The sequence below is a fragment of the Pseudopodoces humilis genome, chromosome 21 (assembly GCF_049639895.1).
Source record: "Pseudopodoces humilis isolate 2021_Gansu_Grassland_sample_001 chromosome 21, ASM4963989v1, whole genome shotgun sequence".
NCBI lineage: Eukaryota > Metazoa > Chordata > Aves > Passeriformes > Paridae > Pseudopodoces > Pseudopodoces humilis.
In genome coordinates this window covers 6,281,932-6,309,751 of record NC_142220.1, presented here as the reverse complement: position 1 = coordinate 6,309,751, position 27,820 = coordinate 6,281,932, and the positions used below count along the sequence as shown (strand labels likewise).

The 27,820-nt window shown below is 47.3% G+C and overlaps 1 protein-coding gene across 1 annotated transcript; it reads left to right on the top strand.

Annotated features, from left to right (window-relative positions):
• Positions 1-1,178: 1,178 nt before the first annotated feature.
• On the top strand, positions 1,179-27,790 carry HID1 (HID1 domain containing). Its single transcript, XM_005526741.3, has 19 exons — positions 1,179-1,369; positions 8,317-8,466; positions 10,750-10,920; positions 13,592-13,705; positions 15,295-15,401; positions 15,824-15,940; positions 16,600-16,822; positions 17,152-17,208; positions 17,305-17,445; positions 17,829-17,919; positions 18,537-18,688; positions 19,875-19,953; positions 20,566-20,730; positions 21,813-22,040; positions 22,524-22,657; positions 24,141-24,221; positions 24,607-24,698; positions 25,018-25,176; positions 25,643-27,790. Exons 1-19 carry the CDS (start codon positions 1,304-1,306, stop codon positions 25,704-25,706), a joined length of 2,391 nt encoding a protein of 796 aa, XP_005526798.1. The 5' UTR covers positions 1,179-1,303; the 3' UTR covers positions 25,707-27,790.
• The last annotated feature ends 30 nt before the right edge of the window (positions 27,791-27,820 follow it).

Here is a 27,820-nt window from a genome sequence, read left to right as displayed (position 1 = left end):
TAAATTCTTATAATTTATTTATATATTGTTGCTATATTGAGTACTTGGATGCAAGTACTGGCAGCAGAAGCCAGATTACATGATTTTGTGAAAATATTTTTTGCTGTAGGTTTTACCAGAATGTCTCAGATCTGATATGTCATTCAGTTGAATCAAACATCACTCCTGTCAACAAATGAGAATTCCCACAGTGTTCCCCAGCTGGAAAGTCAGCACACTGCTTTTTTTTTTTTTTGTAGAACAATTGGAATTACTTCACTTCCTCTGAAGAAAGGAGATTTGTAGAGCTGAGCATATGAAACATAACTCAGGGGTACCAAATAGACCTGCTTGCACAGAGCTGCTCAGAGCAGAAAACTGCAACGATGGCTTCAAAGGCAACACTGAATGCCCTCAAACAGCTGCTTTGAGGTGTTCAGTGAGTGCCAAATCCTGAATTCCCAGCACCCAGTGTTATAAAACATCCTCTCCTTGTGTGTGGGTGGAATTTCATTAGGGTTAATGGGCCACCGCATGCAATGAGCTCCTCATAAGGTGCTCAAACAGGGTCTGTGTTCCAAGTGTGCTTGTTCCTTTCAGCCCAGGGCTAGGGACAGACTGTTGTCTGTTGTCCTGGCATCCTGCTTGCACCTCTGGGCCATCTGGGCTTGGGACCAGGTTCTGAGAGTGGCCGGTGATGGCTTGAGCTGTCACTGGGCTTATGCCTGAGCCTGGCAAAGGAGCTTCAAGGGACAAAGGCTGCGGGCATGGGAGTGGAAAAAGGGCCGAGAAAAGGGGAGAAGCGGTGACAGACGAAGTTGATGCAGGGATAATGCAAAGGATGGAGCAGAAGAGAAGGGCTGTGAAGGAAAGCGCAGGGCAGAGGAGGCGGAGGGAGCGTGGGAAGGAGGGGATAGCGAGGAAGGAGAAATGAGAAAAGCCGTGCTCTGCCGTGAGTGGAGAAGAGGCAGGGTCTGTGGGGACACGGCCGTGGGGAACAAAGTGTGGGAGGGAAGGGAACGGAGGGAAGGGGCTGCGAGGAGAAGGGCGAGAAGGAAAGGGTGAAGTGGCGGACGGATGACAGGCGGAGGTGGGAAAAGAGGAGAAGCGGCGGGGCGGGATGTAGGGATGGAGAGCTGGCGGAGGAGGAGCCGCGGGCGGAGGGAGGGGAGGGCTGGGACCGGCGAGCCCCGGTTTGACAGGAGGAGGGAGGGAGGCAGCGGGAGCCGCCGGCGCGGGGACGGGGGTGGCGTCAGCGGCGGCCCGGCGAGCGGCGGCGTGAGGGGACAGCCCTGCCCGGCCCTGCCTGCAGCTGGGCCGCACCATGGGCAGCGCCGACTCCAAGCTCAACTTCAGGAAGGCGGTGATCCAGCTCACCACCAAGACCCAGGTGAGGGCCGCCATCTCTGGCGGGGGGCGAAGGGGGCCGCGCCATCTCGGGAACCGCCGCCCTGAGGGGCTCCTCACAGCCGGCCCTGCCCGAGACACCCCCGGCACTCCTGTGCGCGGTCCCCGAGCGAGTCCCTGCCTGTGGGGCCGGGGCTGTAGTCACGGCCGGCCTTGGCCAGGCTCTCCCAGCGAGGCCGTGCCCGAAGGCCGGTGGGGCTCAGGGCAGGCTGCGCCCATCACCCTGCCACCGGTGTGGAGGGACACCTGGCCAGGCCCTGTCACCGCCTCTGGTGACATCTTGTGCCTTGCTGAACAGCGTTTTGTGCTAACAGAGCAGACGCTGCTGTCATAAGGGATGTCCACAGCTCCTAATGTATTCAGCTTGCGGGTTTACATCACACGGTTTGCCATTGCTCCCTTTTCTGTATCCTTTCCCCCACCCCCGCGCATAATGGGTGGAGAACCTTGCCCTGTTTTTAGGTAATAGCTGATGGAAAGGGCTGTTGGGCAGCTGTGCTGTTTGCAGCAGAGATTTCCATCTGTGACCTGTGAAATAATGCTTTATTTCTGCAGGCTGAGGAGGAGAAGGAGTTAAGTGAAAGTCAGGGCTGTGTGAAGGGAGGGTCACTGCCTGGAGGTCTAACATATGTTGTGTATGTCCTGGGAGCTTGCTTAATTTTTGTTTTAAGTGGCGTGCCCACTGGCAGAAAATTAGTAGCCTGTCCTTCTGTCTGAGGAGCAGAGGGATTTTGCTCTATTGAGCAGTCACATCTCTGATTCCTCTGAGCTACAATGGAGAACAGCTGTTATGATCCACTTTTAGAAGTAAGGCAATAAAAGCTGCTAAGAAAACATGAGGGTGATGGCAGAAAGATAGTTAATGATGGGGAATTAATTTACAAGAAAAGGGTATGGATGCAAAGGAGTAAAGGGTGGTAGGAGAAAATCTGTGAAAACTCAAGAGACAGAGGCTACTACTGTGAATTGAATTATAGATGGGTAAGGCTGTGAAAGAGCCTGGATAAAACATGTTTATACTTTCTAAAGCAGTATCACATTGATCTGCATTGCTAAAGAATGGCTTTTGTGAATATATTCTTAAAAACACTAGTTGTGGATGTAGGTAAAGAGAGAAGTGGGGGAATTAATGTTTTAAGGGATTCTTCCAAAGTCTCTTCTGCATGTTAAGTCATTCAGAGTATCCTCAGCTTTGGGCTGTCCTTCCCTCATGGGGAAATATGCTTATAAAGAGATTGAGGGGTGGTAAATCAGGCCTATAGGGCTGCTGCTCACAAAGAAAATGCTGTATGAGGCAATCCCTTGGATCAGGAGCCCTGGTGAGAGTGCTCCCCTCCCCTAATTTATCGACCTGTGTAAGGGAAGAAGGTTCACTGGGGCCTGGAGTAAAAAAGGAGGGAGCACAAGCTTCATTCTTGCCTGGATTAATTTCACGTCTCTGTGGTCTAGGTGAGATTGACTGCATGTGGAAAAGGGTGGGGTGTTGGCGCTCCCATATTTACATTCTGTAGAAGGGCACCAGTGTTTGCTTGTGCAGAACGCATGACTGGGCTCTCCTGGAGCCTTCTGATCTCTTACCGGCAGTAAAACCTCCTGGTCCATGAGATCCTGGATCCAAACCCTGGCTGCAATAATGGACAGAGCCAAATCCTTCCAAGCTGTTGGCTCACAACATGCCTCAGCAGCCTGTCTCCTGTTTAGCAGCCTTCTCCTCTGACATTAGAGAGCTGGGCAAAGAGATTTTTGTCAAATCATCGGTAACATGAAACTCTGAGCTCAGAATGCACTGTGTGGTGTTCCTAAGGCTCTGGTGGGAAGGAGTGGTTGAGCAAAAGTCACTGTTCACTCATCGGTGAAGGTTTAGCGTTGGCACAGAAGTTAATTTTTTCTTAAAAATAAGGTTTTATAATCTCCAGGCTTTTCTTAAATAAAAAAATGAGTGTTCCTATGTGAGCATTTAAAAAAAAAATTAAATAAATCTGTAAGGAATATAACACTTGAATGCTTACAGCACACATGGAGCCCAGACCTTGAAAGTGGAACCAAGTCTGGATGCAAATGGAATTGACTTAATTGATTTTTTAACTGCCAAAGAGTATTAAAAAAGAAAAATCACTTCAGAATTATTTCACTTATTATAAAGGGTAGTATTACCAGCAGGAAGAAATTAACTTATGCAACAGATGTATATTTATAGTCATACATGGAGAAATGGTCTTTAGGATTTTTATATGATATGTATATATTACATTACACTGCAGACATTATACTGGTAGGGCCCATCCCTTTGATAGTAAAACAGATGTGCTTCATAACAGAGAATGTGTGAGCCCTCCCAAATTGCCCATAAAAGTGCAGCCTATTTAACAGATGAAGGGAAACATGGATTGTGAATATGACAGTTTGTCAGGGCTGGTCAATTGCAGGGAACTGGTCTGGGAGCTTTAACTGCTGGGGAAACACCTTTCTTTTCCCAGTCAGTTGGGGTTCCTGCTAGCAACCAGCCGGAAGATAAGAAATTTTGATCTTGTGTACCAGCTTGTTAGATTTTAATGTGCGCTCTGCCTCTGCTTTTAAAGAATCAGGAAGAATCAAACATGAGGAACAAACCCCAGTCCTTTCCTTTTCCCTGGTGTGGAAATCCAGGAGTACAATGGGCTGTTAGCTTGTGTCTGATAAAAGCACACTTTGTGCTTGGAGAAAGGTTGGTCCCTGGCAGACCATTTCTTACAGTGTTCAAGCTTGACTCAGCTGTCCAAGAGTCTCAGGTTGATCAAAAGAAAAGTTGTCTTAAAAGCAAAGCTGTAACTAACACTTCACACAGCTAACTTTTATCCTGGGCATTCCCTGCCAGACTTCTACAAATCCCATTTTCCAGTTTGTTTTGTGATATTGTCTCTGCTGTGAGAGTAGAGAACTGGCGGTAGACTTGAAGTCTCTCATTGATTCTGCACTGCTGACTGCAAAGAACCTATAGAAAAAAATATTATTGCTCTGAAGCCTGTCTAGAGGTGCTGTCCTTGTCAGGAGGGATAAAATCTTACTAGTTATTTATATTTTGAATAAGTCTCTCCACCAGCTTTCTTTTTGCACAGTGGCTCACAAACAGGTGGTACAAAGATGTGAGGATTGCCTCAAACTAATCCCTGGCCCTGCAGGGTTAACTGATCTAAAGCTCAATCAGGTGCTGCCTGAATGGTCATTACACACCACAGTTCTGCCGCATTTGGGGTGGAAAGGAGCAACTGCTATAACATATTGCCTGAGCTTGTGCAGTACTGGCTGGAAACCTGGGCCAGGGACAAGCAGCTTGCTCTGCTGTTGATCCCCAGAAAAAGGAGAGCCCCTGCTCCAAAGGATTCCTGCCTTGGCTGGTGGGATACTTAGTTGGCATGTTGGCAAGAAGCAAAAAGAGAACACACTGAGCAAGGCTAGTGGCTGCTTGTACATTGGTTCTCTGCTGAAGGCCTGCAGCAACCTTAGAATTAGTTTTAGGCCAGCCCTCCAGTGGGGGCCTGTTGGAGGAATTGTTAGGAATGGATGTTTGATTTAAGTTATAAGTTCAGAGAGCTCTTAGTTGGGAGGAGGTATAAACATACACACACACACTGCTGGAGTTTGTGAGGAACTGTGTCTAAAAGAGAAAGTGAAGGTGGTGCTGATGTCAAGCTAAGGACAGTAACAAATAGGGGAGACTGCACCTTGGGAGCTTTTCCTGTTTTTAGGACATGGTCAGGCCCTCTCTGTTTTCCTGTTTCCTGTGAGGTATCCTGTTTGTCTTGGGATTGCCTGCTCAGGCTGTGATTCTCTGCTCAGTAACTGGTTTGAGGCTTGCAAACCAAGTGTCTTCCTTTCCTAACTCCTGCAGTGTGTATGTGGTGTGCTCCAAAGAACCTGAAACACAACATTTACAACTAGTAGAAAACAAAGAATGGAGGTGTCCAGAATGACTGGTTTTACATTTGTTCAGCCAGCATGCATGTGGGAGGTCTTTACTGAAGGCAGAATTTCCCTCCTTGCCCGCTCTGTCACATCACCTTGGATCTGCCTACTGTGTCCTCAGCAACATTCTGCTCTACAGTTACCTCAACCCTTTGGTGTGGAGCTTGCTTTGGGCATCAGAGTCTCTCTCTGCCAGTCAGCTCTGTACCTTCAGCAGCCTCTGCCATGAGATGTGTGTGGGTCAGGAAGTTCCTTTGCTGTCCAGATGTGCCAGTTGTGTTTCCAGAGTAGAGTCGAGCTACTGATCCTTCAGTTCATACTCTCATTGCTCTGCGGGTGCAAAGCTGGTTGTCTGCACTGTGCTGGAGGAACATTAAACTGTTTCTTACCTGTGCTGAGGATTCAGCTCCTTGTGAGCTCTCTGGCTGAAGCACTGTCAAGACTAGAGGTGCTCTGGGATTTGTGTATGCAGAGTGTGCTGTAGCAACACTTGTACCTAAATCTTGACATTTCCAAATGAAGATATCCCTGGCTGGTGAACAAGGCTGTATTTCTCGGTATTTCTCTCCTCTGCAGAGCTGGATACAGTCTGTTGGGTGAGCTCAGCTGAGGAAACGGATATTTAGATCCCCAGAGATGCTGCATGCAGAATACAATCAGCTTAAAAACAGCCAGTAATGTTCCATCAAGGAGATGAATATTATGTGGATTGAGTAGCTTCATGATGCCAGGCTGGTAATTAAAACAGGGAGGCAGTGGGGATGTGAGTGACTCAGTACTGAATCCATGTCCCAGGATTGTACATGGGATACCATCTGTTGATGAAGAGCTGACTTGCTAAAGCTATTAAAAATGCAAGGTACCAGTGTTTTAGTGTAATCTGGTTGCCAAGATGGCAGCCAAGACATGAATGCTGCTGTACATCCAACATTACACCTTAGGGAATCACCCCTGTGCTTCCCTACACCAAGGGACTGCAGTCAGAGTTCCTCAATCCATGTTGTGCTGCCGTCTGTAAAACAGCGGCTGTGTTCAACCTCTGAGGAGGCCTCAGGCTACTGAGAGGTAAAGGGATCAGTGTCTACTGGAGGGACATAGTTTTCTGCTTCCCCTGTAGATGAGAGTGAAGGCATTATTTATGCATGATGCCCAATTAGCAGCAATTGCTGCTTGCTGTTGTCAGTGGGAGTGGCTGTGGCAGGCGGCCAGGATGTAGATGTGGCAGTTCTACATGAGGTTGTGGTGTGTGGTTTGAAATGGGGTGTAGGATTTGTGGGGTATTTCATGCATTATATAGATCAGATTTTCAAATACTTGGCTCTTTTTGAGGAGTACAATGAGAGATGAGACATGCAAAATAGCTTTCCTTCCATTTAAATGTTTCATGCCCAGGTTACAAAGAGCTCAGCTCCTTCACATGCTCAGCTGAAAGTTGGGCTGTGAATATGGGGTTGGAGTGTTCCTACAGATCCCCTCTTAGAAGCTTTGATCTTGCTTTGCTGTCCAGGTGGTAGAATTAGGTTTTCAACACTAGGACTGAGTTTGATAAGATGTCTGAATACACATGTTATTTTTTTCTGGTTTTGTTTTTAAAGACTGAAGAGTCTCTTGGGCTGGTTCACTGCACGACTGGAAGGACTAGGACCAGGAGCACTGAAGCAATTAAGGCAAAGAGCTTTAGGGCAGTAACCGGCTTTACCAGTCTGGGGTAGCTGGCCCCTCTCACTTTTTGGCCTTTGGTGGTGGTGACACATCGTATGCCCTTGGGCTGGGGCTGTTAGTTCAGGAGGTGACAGCAAATGGGGCCATGCAGCACTTCTCTATGACAGAGTTGTGAATAACCTGTGCTCCCATGAGTGGCATCTGAGCAGCATTTAGACACAACATAGAGCTGGGCAAATTTTCTGCCTTCTACAGCAGATCTGGGAGTGGGCAGGAGTTGTTTGAATTAAGCACACAGTTATATTTTTGCCCCTTTCATATCTGACATGCAAGACCCACCCAATGGTGCTGATTATTGCCCTTAGTGAGCGCTACTGTTTGCTTTGGAGCTGGTGCTGGTTGCAGGCAGGAGGCTCCTCCTTACCCCAAGCCAAGGGCTGGGGGTGCTCAGGTGAGCAGCACTTCTGACCTGCCAAGCGTGCCCACACCATGGCTGGTGAAACTCCTGGGAAAGCTCACATTTTCCTCTTCTGACTGCAATCATGGATCCATCTCTTTCACACCGCTTGTCATAAACAGGCATGTATTTACAGCACCCCTGTAGCTGGACCCCTGGGTGGGATGAGCACTCCCAGCTGTCTTTGGGCAGTGCCTATCTCTTGGCAGAAAATGTAGTGGAAAGAGGTGTGTTCTCAGGGCTGGGTTGGGGCCTGAGCTTCCGAGACCACAGGTTTGAAATGGATTGTTTTCTTTGTTCTCCTTCTTCCATCTCCTCTTTGAATAACACACTTAGTGCTTTTTAAGAGCGAAGCTTTGGCAGTAACTGGCTGCACTGAGTCCAGTTCTCTATAAATATTTGATTCAGAAAGATCAATTACATTTTATCTGTAAGTGCTATGAGGTGGCTCTGTCAGTTCTGTGGGTCTGTTTGTGCCCTAATGAGATATCCCTGATTGCTTCCTCGAGACTTTGGTTACAACAGAAGTAATTCCAGTGCACACTCGGGGCTTCCTTGACTTGCTCTGAGGGTGTCAGAGCGCACAAGGACAGCCTGGCCCATGTGGAGTGGTGAAGATCTTGGATTACTTGCAGCAGTTGCAAATAAATTCAGATAAACATGAAGCCTCCTGTATGTCTGAAGGAATGTTCAGTTTGGGAGATAAATCACCCAAAGGCCTGGAAGCAGAGGCCGATGTATACTAGTGCTAGTGTGTTTTCTTGAACCTCTTCTTGCTTCATCCCATCCCCAAACCAGGCATAATTGCTGATGATTGGATCTTATGGAATGGTAGTTCTACATCCGTAACCACATTTGTCTCTCCACAGCCTGTGGAGGCTACGGATGATGCCTTTTGGGACCAATTCTGGGCAGACACAGCCACTTCAGTGCAGGATGTCTTTGCCCTTGTACCAGCTGCAGAGATCCGAGCAGTGAGAGAAGAATCACCTTCAAATTTGGCAACTTTGTGTTACAAGGTAAGTTTGGTGCTGTTTTATTCTGTGGAGCTGTGCAAGCAGGGGTGTCCCTGGATCAACAGCGCTGTAGTTTCCAAAGGATAACAGGTACCTTGTACACGCAATGCGCTTGCTTGTCCCGGTCTCCTCCTGAGGGTAATTCTAAGCCCTTTCTCTCATAGGTTAGCACAGACCATAGCTGGCATTTGATCAGTTTGGAGCCTTTTTCCTCTCGTGCCCTTCCTGTGTTTCACTCGGTCCTCTTGGGTCTTGCCTGCTCTATAAACTGCTTCTTGCTCAGGGGACTTTGTAGCAAAGCTGCGTATTTGTGTGAGGCTGAAACATCCCGTTCCTTGTCTGCACCTCACCATGCACTAGTCTTGCTTCAAGCTGAGAGAATCCCACAGGGGTGTGCAGACTGTTACTTCACAAATGCCTGGATAAAGTTTGAGGAAGATCTTAAGACTTTTCTTCCTTCTGCTATAACAGAACATTCCTGATGCTGTTTCTGGTGTTGTCGTGTCCTTGTATGGAGCACAGGGACATTGAGCAGCATTTCCTACCCTGCTAGGTTTGGCAAATTGTCAAGCTAATGAGCAATAGCTCGAGACTTACTCTGCCAGGGAAAGTGCAGGTGTTAACAGTGCTCCTGATTTGAGCCATGCCGAGAGTAGTCTTGAATTTGTAGTTGAAAACATTTGGAATGGCATTTTTCCAGTTTTAAATAGTTGCTGCCATCCTGTTTTTCTTTCCTCCTCTACAATATGTGAATGAGACTTACTGAATCATAGTGAAGGTATTTCTGACTGTGAATTGTAGACAGATGCATGTAGTGGATACTTGAGAAAAATATGAACATGAGGAAAACTGCATTGCTTTTTCCCTGGTATTGGCTTCTGGCAATGAGGAATTTGGGAGTTGAGAACGGCTTATGAGATCTGTAGCCCCTTTGACTCTGTGTCTTCTTTCTTCCAAAACCAAGATTAAAATAGGGTCTCTTCTCCCTGCTGGAAACAGGCGTGTTGGGAGGCCTTGTGACTGCAGGAGTGTTCATCCATGAGCCGTAGATTTTGAGATGTCAGCATCATAGGAGCCCACAAGACTACAGCAGTGCTTTTGCCAGTCTGAGGGCCCTGACCAATGCCATGTACAATGTGCCACTGGACTTAGCAATGCTGTGTTTGTGGAGAAGTGTCATTTACAGTCATGATTGGAGGTTCAGACTGTACAGTCATAAGTGTGCCTGGAGAAATCATTCAGCTCAGTTAGTGTGTGACAGGCTGGGACAAACAGCACTTAAATACCCATTAATGCAGTGACGCAGGCTGGCAGAGTCAGTGACCCAGGCAGTCTGCCATGAAAATAAGCAGGGGCACATGACCTCATGAATTGAAAACCAGCAAGGTGAATCCTTGTTAAATGTTTTGATTTTCATTTCACCTCTGTTTCCCCTTGGAATCAGGGAGCAAGAGCAAATGGGTGCAGCCATGGAGGGAAAAGAGTGCTTTTTTCTGTCTGTAGGTAAAACCTCCTGTCAATGCCTCCCGTTGCTGTGGTTGCTGCCTGGTGAGACCCACATCTATTCTGAAAAGCCCAGTGACCCTCCACTGGCAGTTGCAGCAACCACTGGATAGGCTGCAGTGTCTCAGCCCAGCAGCTCTTTCCAGAACAGCAGTCCTGTTCACAGGCTGTGGGGAAACCTGGGCTACCACTCTCTTCTGCAGCAGGACCTTGACAGGACTGCTGCTGGAGGCTGTATCCCTGTGCTTAACCCAGGCAGCAACTTAGCTCCCACCTCCTGAGTCAGGAGAGGTCCCTGCTGTAATCACACAGACAGAACTGTCAGATTGTGTTTCTGTGTGAGCATCCCCTGCCAGCGCCTCACATAGTGCAGCACAGTGCTGCTGCCTTGGTCCTTCCTGCCTGCATCTCAGGTCCTTGCTGTGGCTGATTAATCTCATCTGCCCTTTTCAGTGTGTGGTGTCATGGAGCAGTGCTGGAAGGAGCCTTCTGGTGCTTTGGCTGACTGTCTCACGTGGCACCACACATGTGCTGCATGGATTAGCCCTGGCATTTGAGGTCTCTTGCAGTGGAACAGCAGAAATTCAAGAAGGTCTGTTTAAAATCATTAACCCTGTTTTTTAGAGTTTCGAACAGCAACAGCGCCATTAAACTGGCAGAAAATGGACTCCCAAGAACGGCTTATAAGTCTGTGTGAGGATATCACTAGCAGGACAGACCTGCCTAGCTCTTGCTAACTTGTGCCCAGGTTAATGCTGCCTTCCTTGGTTTTGTTTCCTTCAGGCTGTGGAGAAACTGGTGCAGGGAGCAGAGAGTGGCTGCCACACGGAGAAGGAGAGACAAATTGTCTTGAACTGCTGTCGACTCCTCACCCGTATCCTGCCTTATATCTTTGAGGACCCAGACTGGAGAGGTTTCTTCTGGTCAACTGTCCCTGGGGCTGGCCGAGGAGGGGTCTGTCTCTTGTCACTTATTCTTCTTTCTGGAGGATGATGGGGAAGCTGCAGTGAGGAGACACTATGTGTATTTAGGAGCAATTTTATTCCAGTTATTTCTGTGTGGTCAGAAATTAGATGGCACTTTCTAAATTATTTCCCTTCCTTTGGTTCTTGCTGCATCTTCTGAATGTTTCACTTTTGTGTGTAGCTGTAGAACACTGATACATGAGGAAAGGCTTCTTCACTACAACTGGAGGTATGACTCTTCATGAATATGAGAGCTGTACTGAAGGCTGTATGACTTTCTTAGACTGAAATGTCCTTGTTCCATTAATTACAGTTGATTTAAGTTTCAAATCAAAATGCAACAGGGTGTTGTTTGCACTGATTTTACAATGTCACATTTAAAGTGAACAGTGCTGGAGAAAGTCTTGGCATCATGACTCAATACCCTGCTTATGAGCTGAGTGATACAGTTTTAGCTGGGGCCTAACCTGGGAGGTGAAGCCCACAACTGAGCAAGTGCAGTTAAAGAGTGATGTGCATAACTCTGGGGAGTATCTCACCCTCCCCACATTTCTCTGTCTGGAGAGCAAGCACAATAGTGCTCTTTTGCATCTCTCAGAGGAACAGAGTGAAAGTGCTTTAGTATCTTTTGCAAATAGGAGGAATAGCAGCACTGAGAGCACAGCTGAGTTATACTAGTTATACTGAGTTATACTAGGAGTATATATTTGCCTGCTTGCTCCCTCAGCAGCTGCTCTGTGCATAGAGAGCCCTCACCTATGAGGTTCTGATCTGCAGGTCAGTGTGGCTGAAGAATGTGGCTCTCCTGAGTCTAAGTGCAGTGCAGTGTCTTTGGGGAGAGTTATGAAGGGTTGGCAGTGGTTGGTACAGTCTGAACTGGCACCTCTTGCTGTCTCTGCCTGTCACCTCTAATCTGCTTTGCCTGAGGGCACATCAAAAGGAAGTTGTGGGTGGTGAAAAGGGAAGTCATTGCTAGTCCTGCTTTGTGATTTGTGTGATCGGGAGGGTGGTGGTTGTCCATCCTTTCATCCCTGCAGGGGCCAGGGAGTGCTGGAGAGGCTTAACAATGGAGGAACTTGTTTTAGGAAGGAACATGCAGGGGTGCCTGGTGCTCTGATCCAGCTAGGCTGCTGTTACTCCCGTTTTTCCACTTTGTTTAGCACCTGGAAGAGAGTTTCTCAGCCTCAGAGTGGTGGGGTCACCCTAAGGTGATCCAGCCCAGTCCACCTGTGCTGTGTTGGGGAACCCTTCTGAGTGTGGGTGGAGCTGTTGTGGTTCAGTGTGCTCAATCGTTTAACCATGTGCATTTAACCTGTAAGGCTGGGATAACCAATGCAGCTCTGAGATGTTAGGAAAGCTAGGATCACATCTAATCTGGGGCAACAGCTTTGCTGTCTGGTGGCTGATTTCTGTCTGGGAACTGAAGATGATGGTATGCCTGGACTCCTAGTAAATACCTCTGTGATTATCCTTCACCTGCTTCATGATGGAGTGATGGATGGCAGAGCTCCCGAGAGCCATGGCTCCTCTCTCCTCCTTGGGAGTTTGTATTGGTTTGTTGTGTGTCACCATTTTGGATGTGGGGTACCTGCAGCCTGCCGGGACATTTTTTCTGGCAGTTGAGATGCTCTTAGCAAAGATCACTCTTGGAAAAGAAATCCCCTTGGACCCTAATGGTTGTCATTTCACCTCTGACTGTGAGCACAAGTCAAAGCATGGCTGGCAAAGCTGGCTCCATCCATGCTTTCTGTGTATGCTCTTACATCCGGGCCCTGTTAGTGGTATTCTCCCTGCTGTCACTGAGACAGATTCAGAGCCACACAGACCATTATCTCCATATCTGCCTGCTGTAATTGAAGAGCCATGCTGAGTGCTCAGGCTGACAGAGGCCTGACTGAGGTAGATAAGCTCCTGCCATTCCTGCTCTCTGCCTTTCCCTCCAGCACCGGTGTGTGGTGAAAAGGCCTCCCAAGCAGGATGCTCTTTGACAGGCAGGATTTGGCAAGGATTCCCGTGGCAACGGCTGCAGAGGAGTAGCCGTGAGTGCTTGGAGAGATTTCTTTGAATGCTGGAGATGGCACAATCCTCTCTGCTGTTGTGCTCACTCTGCTATGGCAGGCTGGGGCAGCCCCATGCCTGATGCACACAGCCTCACCCTGCTCTGTCACCTCCAGTTCTGGGCAGCCCATGCAGAAAGAACTTCGAGGGGTTTTACACCTTATTGCTGCTGGTTGGCTTCTCCCTATTGCTGTCTCCATACACCATCCAAATTGCCCTCCTTCATGAATGTAAAACCCTCTTCTCTGTCAATGCTTCCTTTTCCTTTTGTCTTTAAGAAACCAAGCCACATGGCAAGGTGTACATACACAGTGCTACTCTTCTTTTTCCCTGGCATCTCCAGGTCTTTGTCTGCTTAGTTTGCTATCATTAAAGAGCTTGTTCCTGTTTAGTCATCAGCATTGGGGGTGGAGGGGGGGATAGTTCTTTCCTATACTGTCTGGGTTTTTGTTCCTTTGTTCCTTTAGTTTCCTCCCGTTTCTGTGTAATGTCTTGCCTCCCTGTGTGTTTTTGGGGAGTGTATCTTGTGCTGTGGCATACTGTGTTAATGTGTGCTCTTTGCTCACCCTGAACTGACAATGCTCTTCTGTTTGTCACTTCAGGGAGATGAAGATGATGAAAATGCCCGGCCACTGGCCGAGTCATTGCTCCTCGCTGTCACAGATCTGCTCTTCTGTCCTGACTTCACTGTGCAGAGCCACCGGAGGAGCACAGTGGTGAGTTGAAAGTTGAATCATGAGAATATCTGCATAGAGGCAGATTGGCTGCATGGTGAGCGGGACCCTGGGACCCCCCAGCTTCCTGTAAGCCTGCAGGGAGGAAAATACAGATTTGCTGAGCTTGAGCCCACAGTGAGTAATATTGATCATCATTTGGGGTTCATAATATTGGTGTTTGTGCCTTCTAAAACAGATGTTCTGGGGATGAGACTCAAATGGAATGGCTGGCAACTACCCACACACTACAGCTCACCCCTCAGGAAAAGATGGTTGTGCTGGCAAACAGTTGCTCTTCTGTTGTTGCAAGCAGAGCAGAGACCTTTAGCACTTTGTTCCTTTCTCTGGCAGTTTGTTGCAGTCTGGGGCAGGAAGAAGCTGTTTGCCTGCTCACGTGTGTAGTTACCTGAATGAGTAGATGGCTTCTGTTCTGTCTTTCCACCTCTTCTCCCTCTTTGTATCGTGGCAGCAAAGACATTTAAATATGTTCTGATCCTTATGGTGACTGTCTGTACTTCAGAGGAGATTCCTGAAGCAGGGATCTTCTACCAGGTGTGCTAAGAGCAGAGAACAGATTGTGGTGCATCTCCCACCTTCTTTCTCCCTGCCAATGACTCTTGTGTTTTTTGTAGGCTCAGTCTATAAACAAAAAAACAGCTCTCCTTTTTGGGATAGATCTGACACAAACTAAAAATGAGTGTGCTAAACCATGGTGTGTTTGATGGCTGCAAAATTCCTTGACAACTCTGAGTACTAAATTGATTGCTTGGGGTTTCTGAGTAGTATAAAGAAGGTTGAAATCTATCACCTGGGGCTGAAGGGGCAAGGCTGGATCAGAGCTACTCATGTGCTATGAATAAGTGGTGCTGAAACAAGTGGACTTGCTGTCTAGTGCTGTCAGCTGGGATGGATTGCACAAGTCAGGGTGACAACAGGTTTTCCTGAGAGAGCCTCCCCCCACCACTTGCACCTGTGATATTTCCCTTGGCAGCAGCCAGACTGGTTTTTCAGGGTTCTGGGCAACTGGAATTAGACACTGAGATTGTGAATGATTTATGTTCCGTGCTGCTGGCTGCCTGTCTGCTGCCTGCAGCCTCTGTAGTCTTTGCTGAGCTGACTTTCCCTGTCTGGGCATGGTCTGACTGCAGCTTAAGAGCAGAGAGATGGGTACCACCACCTCATGTTCATGGCAGAGCAGCATGTGACCCCAGAGATACAGGTCATGGTGGATGATGGCTGAAGTACCACTGGGTAAAGAGAGAGTGTGAGAGAATGGGCACAGGAGACACAGGACTGACCCATATTCCCACTGAAGTCAGCACTAAAATTATGGCTGGAAATGTCTCCCTCCATCATGCACAGTACTTATATCTCTGTGTTTTATCCCTTGCTTGCAAAGGCTGAACTCTTTGAAGACATCAGCACCTGCTTTTTCAGGCCTGGGTGGGAGCTTCTGTACAGTTCAACGGTCTGGATGCTTCTCTGCTGTTTTTTTCTAGAGAGAGGGGCTGAACTGCCTTGGCTATACCTCCATTGCTGACAATTCTGACTCCTGCCTCCTGTGATTCAACCTCTTATTTCTCCCACAGGACACAGCAGAAGATATCCACTCCATTGACAGCTGTGAGTACATCTGGGAGGCGGGAGTGGGCTTTGCTCATTCTCCACAGCCCAACTACATCCATGACTTGAATAGGTAAGAGCTTCTGCTAAGGCAGAATGAAAAGAAACCGGGCTCAGGAGAGGGAGATGTGGCGGAAATGAGCTCTCTTTGCCTCCACAAGTATCTGTGATTCCCAAGGAGCTTTCTGCTTGCTCCTTTCCGAGGTGACAGGACTGGCAACACAATAAAAAAAACTCAGCTGATTTTTTTAATAGCTTTTCATAGTGTAAGATGGGAATTGGACTGTCTGCAGCAGGAACTGGGTAAACACTGCTGTTCTGGAAATGCCAAGGAGCTCTGTACCTCATTTCTGTGGAAATGAAATGGGCTTAGCTCTCTCTTGGAAGGACTTTCTAGATGGGATTGAGCCTTCCTAACGTGTTGTTGTGGTGACTGTGCCTTCTATACTCAGTCCCTGCTCCTGAATGGCTCCAGGCCTTTACTTCTCCTTTCAGGACAGAGCTTCTGAAGCTGCTGCTGACCTGTTTCTCTGAGGCCATGTACCTGCCTCCCTCCTCAGACAGCAACAACACCAATCCCTGGGTACAGTTTTTCTGCTCTACGGAGAACAGGTGAGGGTAAAGGATGGGGGCCTAGGTGCCAAGGGGAGAAATACCTTCAAATCTGTTCCATGGAGTGTTTGGTAATGGGGAACCATAGGACTTGTTACTTCCAACATCCAGGGGCTGTTCTTTTACCTTGTCCCTGTCTCATATATGCTCCATTGGTAGTTCTGCTTAGTAAGAAGTGTTCCTCAGCAGCAAAAGGAGAGTCTGAGCACGGTGCCCAGTGGAGTTTGCTACAGGACTGATCCCTGCCCTGTGGGAAATGGCAGGTGTGTTCCCTGCTGTAGACCCCGTTCCCTTGGGAAGTGGATGTGGTGTTGGTGGCGGATGAATGCTGCCCTCTAGTGACATTGGACCTCTGGGACTTCCAGCTCCTCAGGTGACACTCACTGTAGGAGAGCACAAACTTGGCTGGAGGCTGAAGACATACAGTCTTGTCTTTCCAGAGGCTAGAGAGCTTTGAGGTCCTTTCCCATTTTCACATTTTGCACAAGATTCCTCTGGAATTAGGGTCTGGGCTGTTCTGTCATGGACTTGTCACTGGTTAGAGAAGATGATTGTGTTTTTTCATGGCCCCAGACTCTTTGGGAGAGATATACCTGTCCCTCTCTAAGTCAGTACCTTTTCTTTCCTGCTTCTGCCTTTTGAAAGCATTTTCTTCTTAGGCATGCACTCCCACTCTTCACCTCACTCCTGAATGTCGTCTGTGCCTATGACCCCGTGGGTTATGGGATTCCTTACAATCACCTGCTTTTCTCTGACTACCGTGAGCCACTGGTGGAGGAGGCGGCCCAGGTGCTGATCGTCACCTTGGACTATGACAGCTCCACCAGTTCAAGTCCCACTGTGGATGGCACAACTACTGGCACAGCCATGGATGATGTGGATGTAAGTGATACTGTATTTCCTGCTCCCCTGAACTCACTGGGGTCCTCTCACACCAGCTTGTATTGAATGTTGAGTTGTAGGACCCAGCACTGCTATCCCCTTGCAATCTGCTCTCTCTGTTCCAATCCTGCTTCGGTCCCATAGTCATTAAAGACCTATATAAAAGCCCCTGTCTGTACTATGCCATGCAGTGCCCTGTCTCCTTGCATTTAAAGCTGGATCATTAAGAGCAGAAAGCTGAAGTGAGTGATGACCTTGGTTGTTATACGTCAACTTCCTGAATACACCTTGTTGCCAGTAAGCATTTCCCTCCTTTTCTTTGAATGCAGCCTCCTGGACCAGACAATCTGTTTGTGAATTACCTCTCAAGGATACACCGGGAGGAGGTAATGTGTTCCCATCCTGCACTGTTCTGTGCCTGATTTCATGCTGATTGCATTAGCCCTGGGCCCACCACAGTCTCTTTCCTGATCTGTTGGCAGGATTTCCAGTTCATCCTGAAAGGAGTGGCTCGCTTGTTATCAAACCCGCTGGTCCAGACCTACCTGCCAAACTCTGCCAAGAAGATACAATTCCATCAGGAACTCCTTGTCCTCTTCTGGAAACTTTGTGACTTCAACAAGGTGTGGATCTGCTCCTTGCTGAGCTTCACCCCAGCTTGGCTGTTGTGGCTCTGGCTGGACCAAGACCTGGTGAAGTTGGCAGTGGCTCCGAGATGCTGTGGTCATCAGCCCCACTGATGCAGGGGATGAGGGTCTGGCTGTAGGGACAGCCTGGGAGAGGGGCTGCAGCTCCTGAAGCTCTGTGTTGGAAGCAGGTTCTGCAGTATGTTTGTAGAGTTATTATTATAACTCTACAAGTAACACTGAAGTTGATGAGGTAGTGCATACACCAGCCTTTCTGATATTCTTGAGAGACTGATTAGCTTGAGACTGCCTGTCCTGAGTCCTGTGGATGTTGCAGGGTATATGCTTATGCTTGTCTGAAATCCTTCCCTTTCTTCCAGAAATTCCTCTTCTTTGTGCTGAAGAGCAGTGATGTTCTGGACATTCTTGTCCCAATCTTGTATTTTCTCAATGATGCCAGAGCAGACCAGTGTAAGTTGGTTATTTTCAATATTTTGAATGATTTGTGCTTGACAGTTGAGCTAGAATGTTTTTGAGATGTTTCCTCCCTAACACTTGACAGCATCTTAAATGCATGTTCCTCACCTTCTACAGACATGGAGTTGTCCAGTTAATTTGGTTTTAATGTTTATGAGAGGCTAGAAGCAGGACATGAGCTATCCTGCAATATAGGGAAGGGAGATCCTTCCTTAGTATGTGTTAATGTTTTGAGTCCTCATGTTGAAAATTGTGTCCCTGATCCAGTGAAGAGGGAAAAATGAGCAATCTGCTCTTGCCATGTGTGTAAATCGGGCATAACTCCATTATTGTGTAGTGAAGTAGTCAGATCTTCCCTACTATGATATGTTTACATTAAGAACATCATGAGGAAAAGCATGCAAGACTTAACACTGATAAGACTTAACACAGATGTGCTTAGGAAGGACACTGGTATTGACAATGGGGGGAGCTCTGTGTGGGATGTTCCTTATCAGGATGGTTTAGTCTGTGCAGTTTTTTATCAGTCCCATAGTGTTTCTTCTCTGTCCTCACTGCCCCTCACAGAATTCCACTGGCCTCACTGTGACATTGTTTTTCTCTCCTTGCAGCACGAGTGGGCTTGATGCACATTGGGGTCTTTATCCTCCTGCTCCTCAGTGGGGAGCGTAACTTTGGGGTGCGACTGAACAAGCCGTATTCTGTACGAGTGCCTATGGACATCCCTGTCTTCACAGGGACACATGCAGATCTGCTCATCATAGTGAGTACAGCTCCAGCACTTCTTGAACCCTCCTAGCTCCACAAATAATTGTCCTCCTTCAATATACTCACCTTCCCTAGATCGGAAGCCCATTGAATAGCTAGGAAGTGTGTGGGATGCACACTGTTAACCTGAGGTGATGTGTCTGGCAGGGTGCATATGCATGAGGTGTAATTCCATCTGCCTGATATGATCCCAAAGAACAAGACTCCTCATGGTGCTGCACTGCTGTCATGAGGGGGTGGGTTCATGCCCTCTACTAGACTTGATTGTTTGTAGGGAAAGCAGGAGATCTGGCTCTGTCCCAGGCAACCAGATGTGTGTGGAGCACATCTGTCAGTGGGGACAACAGTGATACCAAGTCATCTCTACAACTTTGGGTTGCTGCAAGTTTCATTTACCTTTCAGTCTGCCCACAACACTGCCTATGAGCAGCTGTGTGCTTTGCAATATGAACCTCAGGTGATTCCCTTCTGTCATGTTCTCATTTGCCAGAGAGGAATCTCTCAGCAGCTTCTGATTCCTATTAAAAGGAGTAGGAAGAAATCTGTCCACCATAACTGCTCTTGACACTGTGCGTTTTGCTCTTACATTCCATTAGTCTCAGATCATCTCTTCATTTTAATTATGCTTAGGACTTCTCTACAGACATGCCATCTATAGGTGGGAAGGCCAAGATTGCGAATGTCTGAACTGCTTACAAGGCACTTGTAAGCACAGAATCTTTCCGTGTCTGGGGATATAGCTAAAATTAGAACAAACATGTGAGTTAGAAGTTTGCACTAAAATTAAATGTAAAATGATTAGTTCTGTGGCATTTCAAGCAGCTATCATAAGGGTTCAGAGTCAAAGTCTCTTGGAGGTGAAGGTGTCTCTTACTTCCTGATGGTTTAGTTTTGCCCCAGGCTGCCTGAACATTGTGGAACAGCTCACGGTTTCTGTTTGCGGTGTTATAGGGCCCTAATCACATTCTCAAAGGATTCCTTGTAAATGAAAGCTTGTGCTCCTGGAGTGCAAGTCTGCAGTGAGAGCAGCCTTCCCCACCTGTGTAATTGTGGAGTGTGCAGGGCCCTACCTAGGAAGGAATGGTGTCAGGAAGCAATTAGTGTGGGGGTGGCACTGGTTTTGGTTGAGAGGGTGCTTTCAGTAAGGTACTGCCTTGCTCAAGAGATCCTTCCTTCTACAGGTCTTTCACAAGATCATCACCAGTGGGCACCAGCGGCTGCAGCCCCTCTTTGACTGCCTGCTCACCATCGTTGTGAACGGTGAGCACTGTGTGGGGAGATGCCACAGCCCACAGTGCTCTCACTCTCCTCTCCCTGTGCCCCTACCTGTGTTCCCTAACACTGGCCAGTGCCTGCTGCTGGAATCTCATCCCTTCCAGCCTGTGCTAGAGGGGCAAGTGCTGATAAGAACTGCCTGCATGGTCAGATGGGGCAGAGGGAGGCACAGCAGAGTCCTGGAAGTCCCCTGGAGTGGCAACAGAACATTTGCCAGCAGGTTTGATGACGGCAGTTAGCAGTACTATCCCTTTCCAGCAGGGAGTGCCGCCTCCTCACGGTGGTGGTGCTTCCCTTGGACTTAGTGACTTAGTGAGGTGGCTCCAGTTGTGAAGCTTTTCAGGGGGCATAGCTGAGGTGCTGTTATTAGTGTAAGACTAAACAAAACCCTCTAAAAGCAGCAATGCCTCCTTTTACTAGGCAATATCTCTGTTTCATTTGCTTTGTATTTGTAAATATTTCTGTGCAACTGTTTGGCTCAGCTTCTCAGAAGTATAAGGGTGGGAAGGTCATAAAAGCAACATTTTTAGTGGTATATTTTTGAGAATAAATACACCTTGGCTCTTTCTCTTGTTTTAATTTGTTTGCCTTCCACAGTGTCTCCATACCTGAAGTCTCTCTCTATGGTGGCTGCTAACAAGTTACTGCATCTCTTGGAGGCTTTTTCCACCACCTGGTTCCTATTCTCTGCTGTCCAGAACCACCATCTTGTTTTCTTCTTGTTGGAAGTTTTCAACAACATCATTCAGTACCAGTTTGATGGTAACAGACTGCTTTATTTATGGGTTTGCACTAGTTTAGTCCAAGAGAATGTCAGATGGAAGTTCAGAGGAAGTCCAAGGAGATGAGGAGGTGAGAAGTGTAGAAATCAGCTACATAGGACTGAGAAGCTGGGTTAGTAGATAATCAGCATTGGGTCCTGGCCCAGGCAAATTTGGTTAGAGCAAAATGAGATGGCAGCTAATTATCAGCATAACCTCAGCCCTCCTGCAGAAAGTGAGATGCACAGAGAGGAGTGAGCATGTAACACATAAGTTGTGACTGGCTGGATGTTGCTGTGAAACTGCTCATGTTGCTCAGCAGTGTAGGTGACGGGACAAAACTTTCAAATGGCTCTCAGTTTTGCTTTGGCAAGTCTCTGGGGGCTGAAGACCAAACTGCCTCATCCAAAGAAAGTTCTGGTATTTGCTGCTTTCCAGGAAATGCCTCATGCTTTCCTCTTAATAGCATGACAGTCTTTTACCTAATAAATAATAAAGTAAGGTGCCTAAACATGGTCAAAATGTAGTGTTTTGCTTTAAACTTGCAAATCAAGAATGACCATTCTGCTTCCCTGATGGGAATCTTGCATGTGGCAATTGCCAAATCCACAAACAGCCTTTGTGGGTGTAATTTGTGTTTTATATTAGGGGATAGTTTCATTCTGTTCTGTACCATCTTGCAGGCAGCAAGAATTCTGGCCTTTTGTCTTTGCTATTTCAAGCCTGTGTCTCCTCAAATTAAATGCCCTGATTTTTTTTGTGAGTTCTTTTGAAGATAGAAAAAAGTTGAGCCTTGGCTAGTAATCTTTTCTTCCAAAATAGATGCTAATATATTGTTTAAACTGTCTCTTTTATTCTCAGCTGTTTGAATATCCCTCACCAAGCCATTTCTTGTCAGCTTTTTAGCCTATGAAGGATTTTACTGAATTTTCTGTACTCCTTTGTAACAGAGAAGAGGATATTGAGCTCTGCTCCTTCTTCCCTGTGCCACTGCCTTTGTGGGTGGGAGCAATCAGGCTGTGCTGGGTTGGCAGAGCTCTTTGAGCTTTACTTCTCCGCTCCTTTTGTTGCTGTGATCCCCAGGGAACTCCAATTTGGTGTATGCTGTTATCCGCAAGCGGAATGTCTTTCACCAGTTGGCCAACCTACCCACGGACTCCCAGTCCATCCAGAAGGGGCTGCAGCGGAAGAAGAAAAGCCCTGAACCCATTTCTCGCACCAACTCCCAGGACGGGGTCTCCATGGAAGGGTCACGTCCTGCTGCCCCTGCTGAACCAGGGACGCTGAAGGCCAGTCTGGTGGCTACTCCAGGTGAGCTTTAGTTTACCTTTGGGACAGGAGAGAGGTTTGTTTTCTCTGTGAGATACGGTGTGGACTCACCCTTTCACTGGGTGTGGAGAGATTAAGAGTTTACATCTGTGAATAACTGAACTGCCTTTTAGTCTGAGTTTCAGATCAGTTGGCCCAAGCTGATCACAAACAAACTGCTTTGAGTTTCTGTCCTCTCAGACTTAGCGTCCACATGACCATTTGTCCTAATCTTGACCTGTTGCCTCAGGTTAACTTTATCCATATGAACCTATGTTCCTCCTCCTCAGGGAGCATTTTTGTAAAGAAAAACTCCTTTGGGGTTGTGAAATCAAAGCTAAATCTTGCTTCTCCTGTTGAAAGAGGAGCTTTTTCAATATCAGCAGAGACACAGGGTGTCTATGCATAGTGGGCAGTGAAGAGCCCTCTGCTTTTAAACATATTTAATTAACTTGTGTTTCTGAGCTCTTTCTCTTTTGAACACAGGGATTGACAAGCTCACGGAGAAGTCCCAGGTGTCAGAGGATGGGACTATGCGTTCACTGGAGCCTGAGGCTTCCCAGCTGTCACCAGAGGGAAACCCACCTGCAGCCCTGAGTGATGGGGAGCCCTGGAGTGGGGTAAGGCCAGACACTGGTGTGCAGGGAAGGTCAAGGCGAAATGAACAAAAATGAGGGGTTAGAAGAAGAGGTCTGTTGGCCCACTGAAAAAAGGCGTTGCACTAAAGGCAGTGTGCACATGTGCAGGGTGCTGGGACACAACGTGGTTCAGAAGGGCTGTTACATCATCTTGGGTGTTTCATGTTTGCGCTGTGACACAAGAGCTGGGACACTTGAATGAGCTTTCTCCAGCATGAAGACTATGACAGAGCAGTGAGTGCAGAATTGCTAGAGGATGTCTGTGAAACCTCCTCATCCTTACATTTTCAACTCAGGTTCTTACTGCTGCTTTTTTTTAATCTCCCTTGGGATGGAGAGCTCTACCAGAATCTTTTAGCTAGCTGGTGCTGTGAACAGTGTGTTCTCATGAAGGCTGGGCTGAGGTGCTGCCCTCAGAGTGGATTTGAATAAATTGGAATGTACAGAATTCCCAAATACTCCAGTACTAATTTTACTTACCCTTCCTGGCCTTGCCTGCCAGGTGATAGCCCATGGCTAGCGAGACATCTTAAGCACACAATTAATTATGTTGTCATTAAACGAGATCTTGACTGAGAACTTGTGGAAGGTTTTCTTCTTCCAGCAGCCCATGAAACATAATCATGGGTCTTTCCATGTGTGTCCAGCAGCTGACTCAAGCTGTTCCCCAGCTGAACAACACTGGCACAGCTCTACCCTAAGCTGGCTGTTTCTGCTTGTGAAGGTGACGAGTGAATGAGTCCATGCATGTGGAGGTGCAGGATGGCTGTTGGAAGGAAGTGCTATGCCCATTTGTTTTGTAGAAAAGTCAGCTCTAGGCTGTAGCATTGAATGGTCAGGGAGCATTGCTAAAGGAAAAAGTTTCTCTGTTTTCACCTTGTGCAGAGATCAACAGTGATTTTAGAGGGTTATTTCCTTCCCTTCTTCCCACCATGAATATGGAAAGCCAGGTTGAGTGAGTCATTCCTCAAGAGGCAAGAGTTATTAGATAGGAGTTGCTTAGACCCTACCCTTGGACAAAAATGTTAAGATATTCCAGAATGAACACAAAAAAATCCCAAAGATACTCAGTAGAGAGAGGCTGAAAAATCTGTGGCCTTTAGCTTTTTAATTTCTGTGCCAAGAGAAAGAAGCATGCCTGAACAGTCTCTTGTCAGTCCTGGTTTAACTCTGCCATGGGTGGATGGTTCAGCAGAGTGTCAACAGTGGTGACTGGAGTTGTGACCTTCCACAGGGTCCTCCAACTTCATCAAATATTGCCACTCTCTGGGTCAGAGCACATGGGTTTTGGTGAATGAAGGTTGGGTGGGTTTGACATGTTCTAGGGACAGGCTGAGCTGTCTTTCCCAATAGTGGTCTAGAAAATCTGGGGAGAATATCAGCAGAAAATACATTGTATTTCTAACTCTTAAGTGTGGTTTGGATTTGTTTGTTTTTATTTGTTAAAAATAATATTTATGAATAGGAGGCATCACATTCCTGGCGGGATCGAAGGCGTCTCTCTAGTGCATCCTCCAGTGGACAGTGGACTCCAACTCCCGACTGGGTAAGGGCATCTGGACAGAGGAAATAAATAATGAGAAAGAGTTGTGGCAGAAATGTCTCACATTCCCTGCCCCTTCTCTGCCATCAGAGGCTCTCCCAGAGCAGTATTTCCTCACAGGCACTTGAGGTCAGAGCTCCAGAACTTCAATGTACTGACATCTGCAAAGAAATATTTTATTTACCTGTTTCAAACTAATGCCCCACTGGTCTCATTGGGTGCCTCATAATTCCAGTGCTCAAGGATTTATTGTATTTCTCTTGTGCACTCAGTTCACCCACCAGCTTTGTGATTATTGTAAACTTCATTTGTTGCAGAGATTGCAGAGACAGCTGTAAAAATTTGCTAATGCAGTACACTGATTTCCCTGCTGTTTTCTTTCCTATAGGTGATGTCTTGGAAGTCAAAGCTTCCTCTGCAGACAATCATGCGGCTCTTACAGGTGCTGGTCCCTCAGGTGGAGAAGATCTGCATTGACAAGTAAGGAGATTTTTGGAGAGGAAAAGCTGTGTGGTGTTTAAGGAGCAATGTGAGGTTGGAAGAGTTTGAATTTGGAGGGCCCCTAAGGGAAACCTTGTAAAATTTAATTGAAAGCATCCTGGGTTCAGCAGAGTTGTTACTTTCCTTGCCAAACATCTTGTCTGATCCCTTCTCCACTCTGTTTACAGGGGAGAGGGGGTGTGTTCTCTTTGGCCATGGCTCAGTATCTGTGTTTGTTTAGGCTGATCCTTTGTGCTGCAGTAATTTTGGAGGTGTCTGTGGGACATGCTAAGGATGTTCCTGGTCTGTGTCTTGGCAGAGGTCTCACGGATGAGTCAGAGATCCTCAAGTTCCTGCAGCATGGCACCTTGGTGGGGCTGCTGCCAGTGCCTCACCCCATCCTCATCCGCAAGTACCAGGCAAACTCGGGCACTGCTATGTGGTTCCGCACCTACATGTGGGGAGTTATTTATTTGAGGTAAACCAGCTGGGTGCAGTGTGACTTGGTCTTTTCCAGACTTTTGGGAGGCCTACAGAGAGAATGCATGCACTCAGCCAGCCGTGGGTTATCTCATATTTACAGGATAGAAAGATGTTGTTCCATTGGAAGAGACTGGGGTGAATCAGCTGCTTGAAAACTTTGAGTGGGTGACATGAAGGAGGTTGATCTGGGAGTGCTGCTTGTTTGGAAACTGGCAGCATCAGGGAATAGAAAAGCTGCCCAGAGGGTCTGGTGCAGAGATTTTATGCAAAGCTCTGGCTTTGTGGCATGCTGTAGATACTGTCATCCCTGTAAGGTGCATTGTCTCAACCAGTGATTTCCTTTTATGCAAAGCTGAAGGCATGCTGTGCAGCCAGCTCCTGTAATCATGGCTGTGACATTTGAATTCTGTGTAACTGGCCACTGGCTAGGGAGTAAAGTGGCTTTTGTCTTTCTCTCTCAGAAACGTGGATCCCCCAATCTGGTATGACACAGATGTTAAGCTGTTTGAAATTCAACGGGTCTGAAGAGAGCACTTACCTCTACTGAGAGAAATACACTGGATCTAAGGACTGTGGCGTGCTGCTTCATCACAGCTATTCCTGCATTTCACATCCAGCTGAGAGACCAAAAGGACAATCACTTCATTTACCTCCCTGTCATTTAAAGCTTTAATCAGGACCTGCTTGGACATCCCTTCCCCCAGCTCACTTCTCTTCCCTCGCCCTTCACTATGAATCTTGAGTTAAAGATATCTAAGGGATTGTCCATTGTTGTGATTGCACTAGAAATCAGACTGTTCTTAGCTCCTCTGTTACTCTTTTGCTTCTGGATGTGGTTTGGAAACCAATCTGACCGTCTTTGCCCTGATCAGAGTCAGCATTTCATTGAAAAAGACTAGCTGTAAATTGGGTGCAAGGGGAGAAGCTGCTATTCCTGCAGGAGACAGGGTTTGGAAACTGCAGTTACTTCCATGTAGCTCCATAAAGTTTCCAGGGCATCCCTTCTGGCTGCAGGTGTCTCCCTGGTGTCTCAGTTGCATATAGAGAAGTCTTTCCCACCTAAATGAAAGGAGAAGATGTTGAAGGAAAACTGTGTCTTGGTTCTGAATCTGTTTAGTCCTTTCCTGGAAAACTGCTTGAGAAGTTTTGTTGGTGTGGCTTCCAGGCCCCGCAGCCTGTCCTTCATGGTGGACTGTTGCAAAGGAGACTGTCTTAGTTTTGAAAGCCCTGTTTTATCCATGTGGGCACACAGGGAGGAAGGGACTGGCTCAGTGAGAGCAAGGAGAAGAGACCTGACTTTTAAGTCTTCTCACACTGGCTGAAAGGACACCGTCACTTGGTTTTGAAAGGAACCATATCCTTCCATCTTTGCCTGGAAAGCTGATGTAATGCAGGGAGCAGAAGGGTCTTTTGCACAGTACTGTTAAGGCAAGGATTTGAGGGAGGCACTCAGGGAAGTTGTAGGAGGAATTTGGAAGTTGTAGGAGGAAAAGCATCTCCATGTCAGTAGAGAGTGGAGAGTGCTGAGGCAAAGTTTAATTCTTCAGGGCATTTTGCTTATCGATGAAGTTATTGGATCTTGAATGTATTGGGTCCCAAGCATGCATAAATTTTGGGAAGCCAGAATGGGAATTGGTGGGAGATCTGCTGTTGCTGGCTTGGTTAAGCATCATGGGGTTACATATTGGTGAGTGGAGACACCCTGGGGTTTGAATCAAATTTTATGTTCTACTGGGAGGGGCTGCTGTCTTAGACCCACGTGGTCTTCAGACAATGAAATGTGAGGGATCCTGTCATGAACTGCGACCCTCCGCTCTCCATCAAAGCATAGTCCTTGGTGCTCTTTTATTCAGGCTCTTGGGAGCTGAATTGCTGCCCATGAGCTGTTTGCTACAGGTTAGACCTAGTGGCATCACTGCATGGACACAGGTCTGTGACATTAAGTACAGGGATAATGTGACACATACTCTGTGACTTGTAACCCTGGCCTAAGCTTTGCAGTTGCAGTGGTAACAGCATGACCATCCTCTCCCAGAGAGCTGTTCCAGTGTGCTGCTGGCCCCCACTGGCCTGTAGTCAGGTGGTTTCCTCCTCTGGGCACTGAAAGAGGATGGAGTCCTGGGACACTAGAAAGTGAAATAAAACCAGAATGGTTTGCTGAAGGATAAGAAATACATGAAATAGAGAGACATTATTCCCCCACCTGCCTCCCATCTCCAACCCACTTTGCCACCCAGCGCTACTCCCATCCTGACCCCACCTCTCTTCAGGTGTAAACAGGGTAAGGGCTCTGTTTCACTTGGAGAATCTCGTGTATAAGAATGTGATTTGGTGGGGCCAGACTGATTGTATGGCACTTGCACCTCACAGCTGGAACGGGGCCTCCTGTGTCCCGTGTGCTTTGCCTCTTCACTCACATGGATCTGCTGGTTCTCATGATCTCTTCCGTCCTCTCTTTTCTGCTTTGTTTCTTTGTGAGTTTCTCTGGAAGCCTTTTTGTTTGTTTCTTGGTGTTTGGAGTCTGATCCTTGTTCTGTGGAAATCAACTTGAACTGTAAACTCTTTGATTACTTATGGAGAGAAAGATAAAGATTAATTGAAACATGCAATTTGGTACTTTTTTTCCTTCCTCAGAGAGA

Coding starts and splice junctions, on each gene's coding strand:
- HID1 (XM_005526741.3), top strand. CDS start 1,304: ATGGGCAGCGCCGACTCCAAGCTCAACTTCAGGAAGGCGGTGATCCAG. Junction 10,921..13,591: donor CTGGGGCTGGCCGAGGAGGG/GTCTGTCTCTTG, acceptor TTGTCACTTCAG/GGAGATGAAGATGATGAAAA. Junction 18,689..19,874: donor ATGCAGATCTGCTCATCATA/GTGAGTACAGCT, acceptor TTCCTTCTACAG/GTCTTTCACAAGATCATCAC.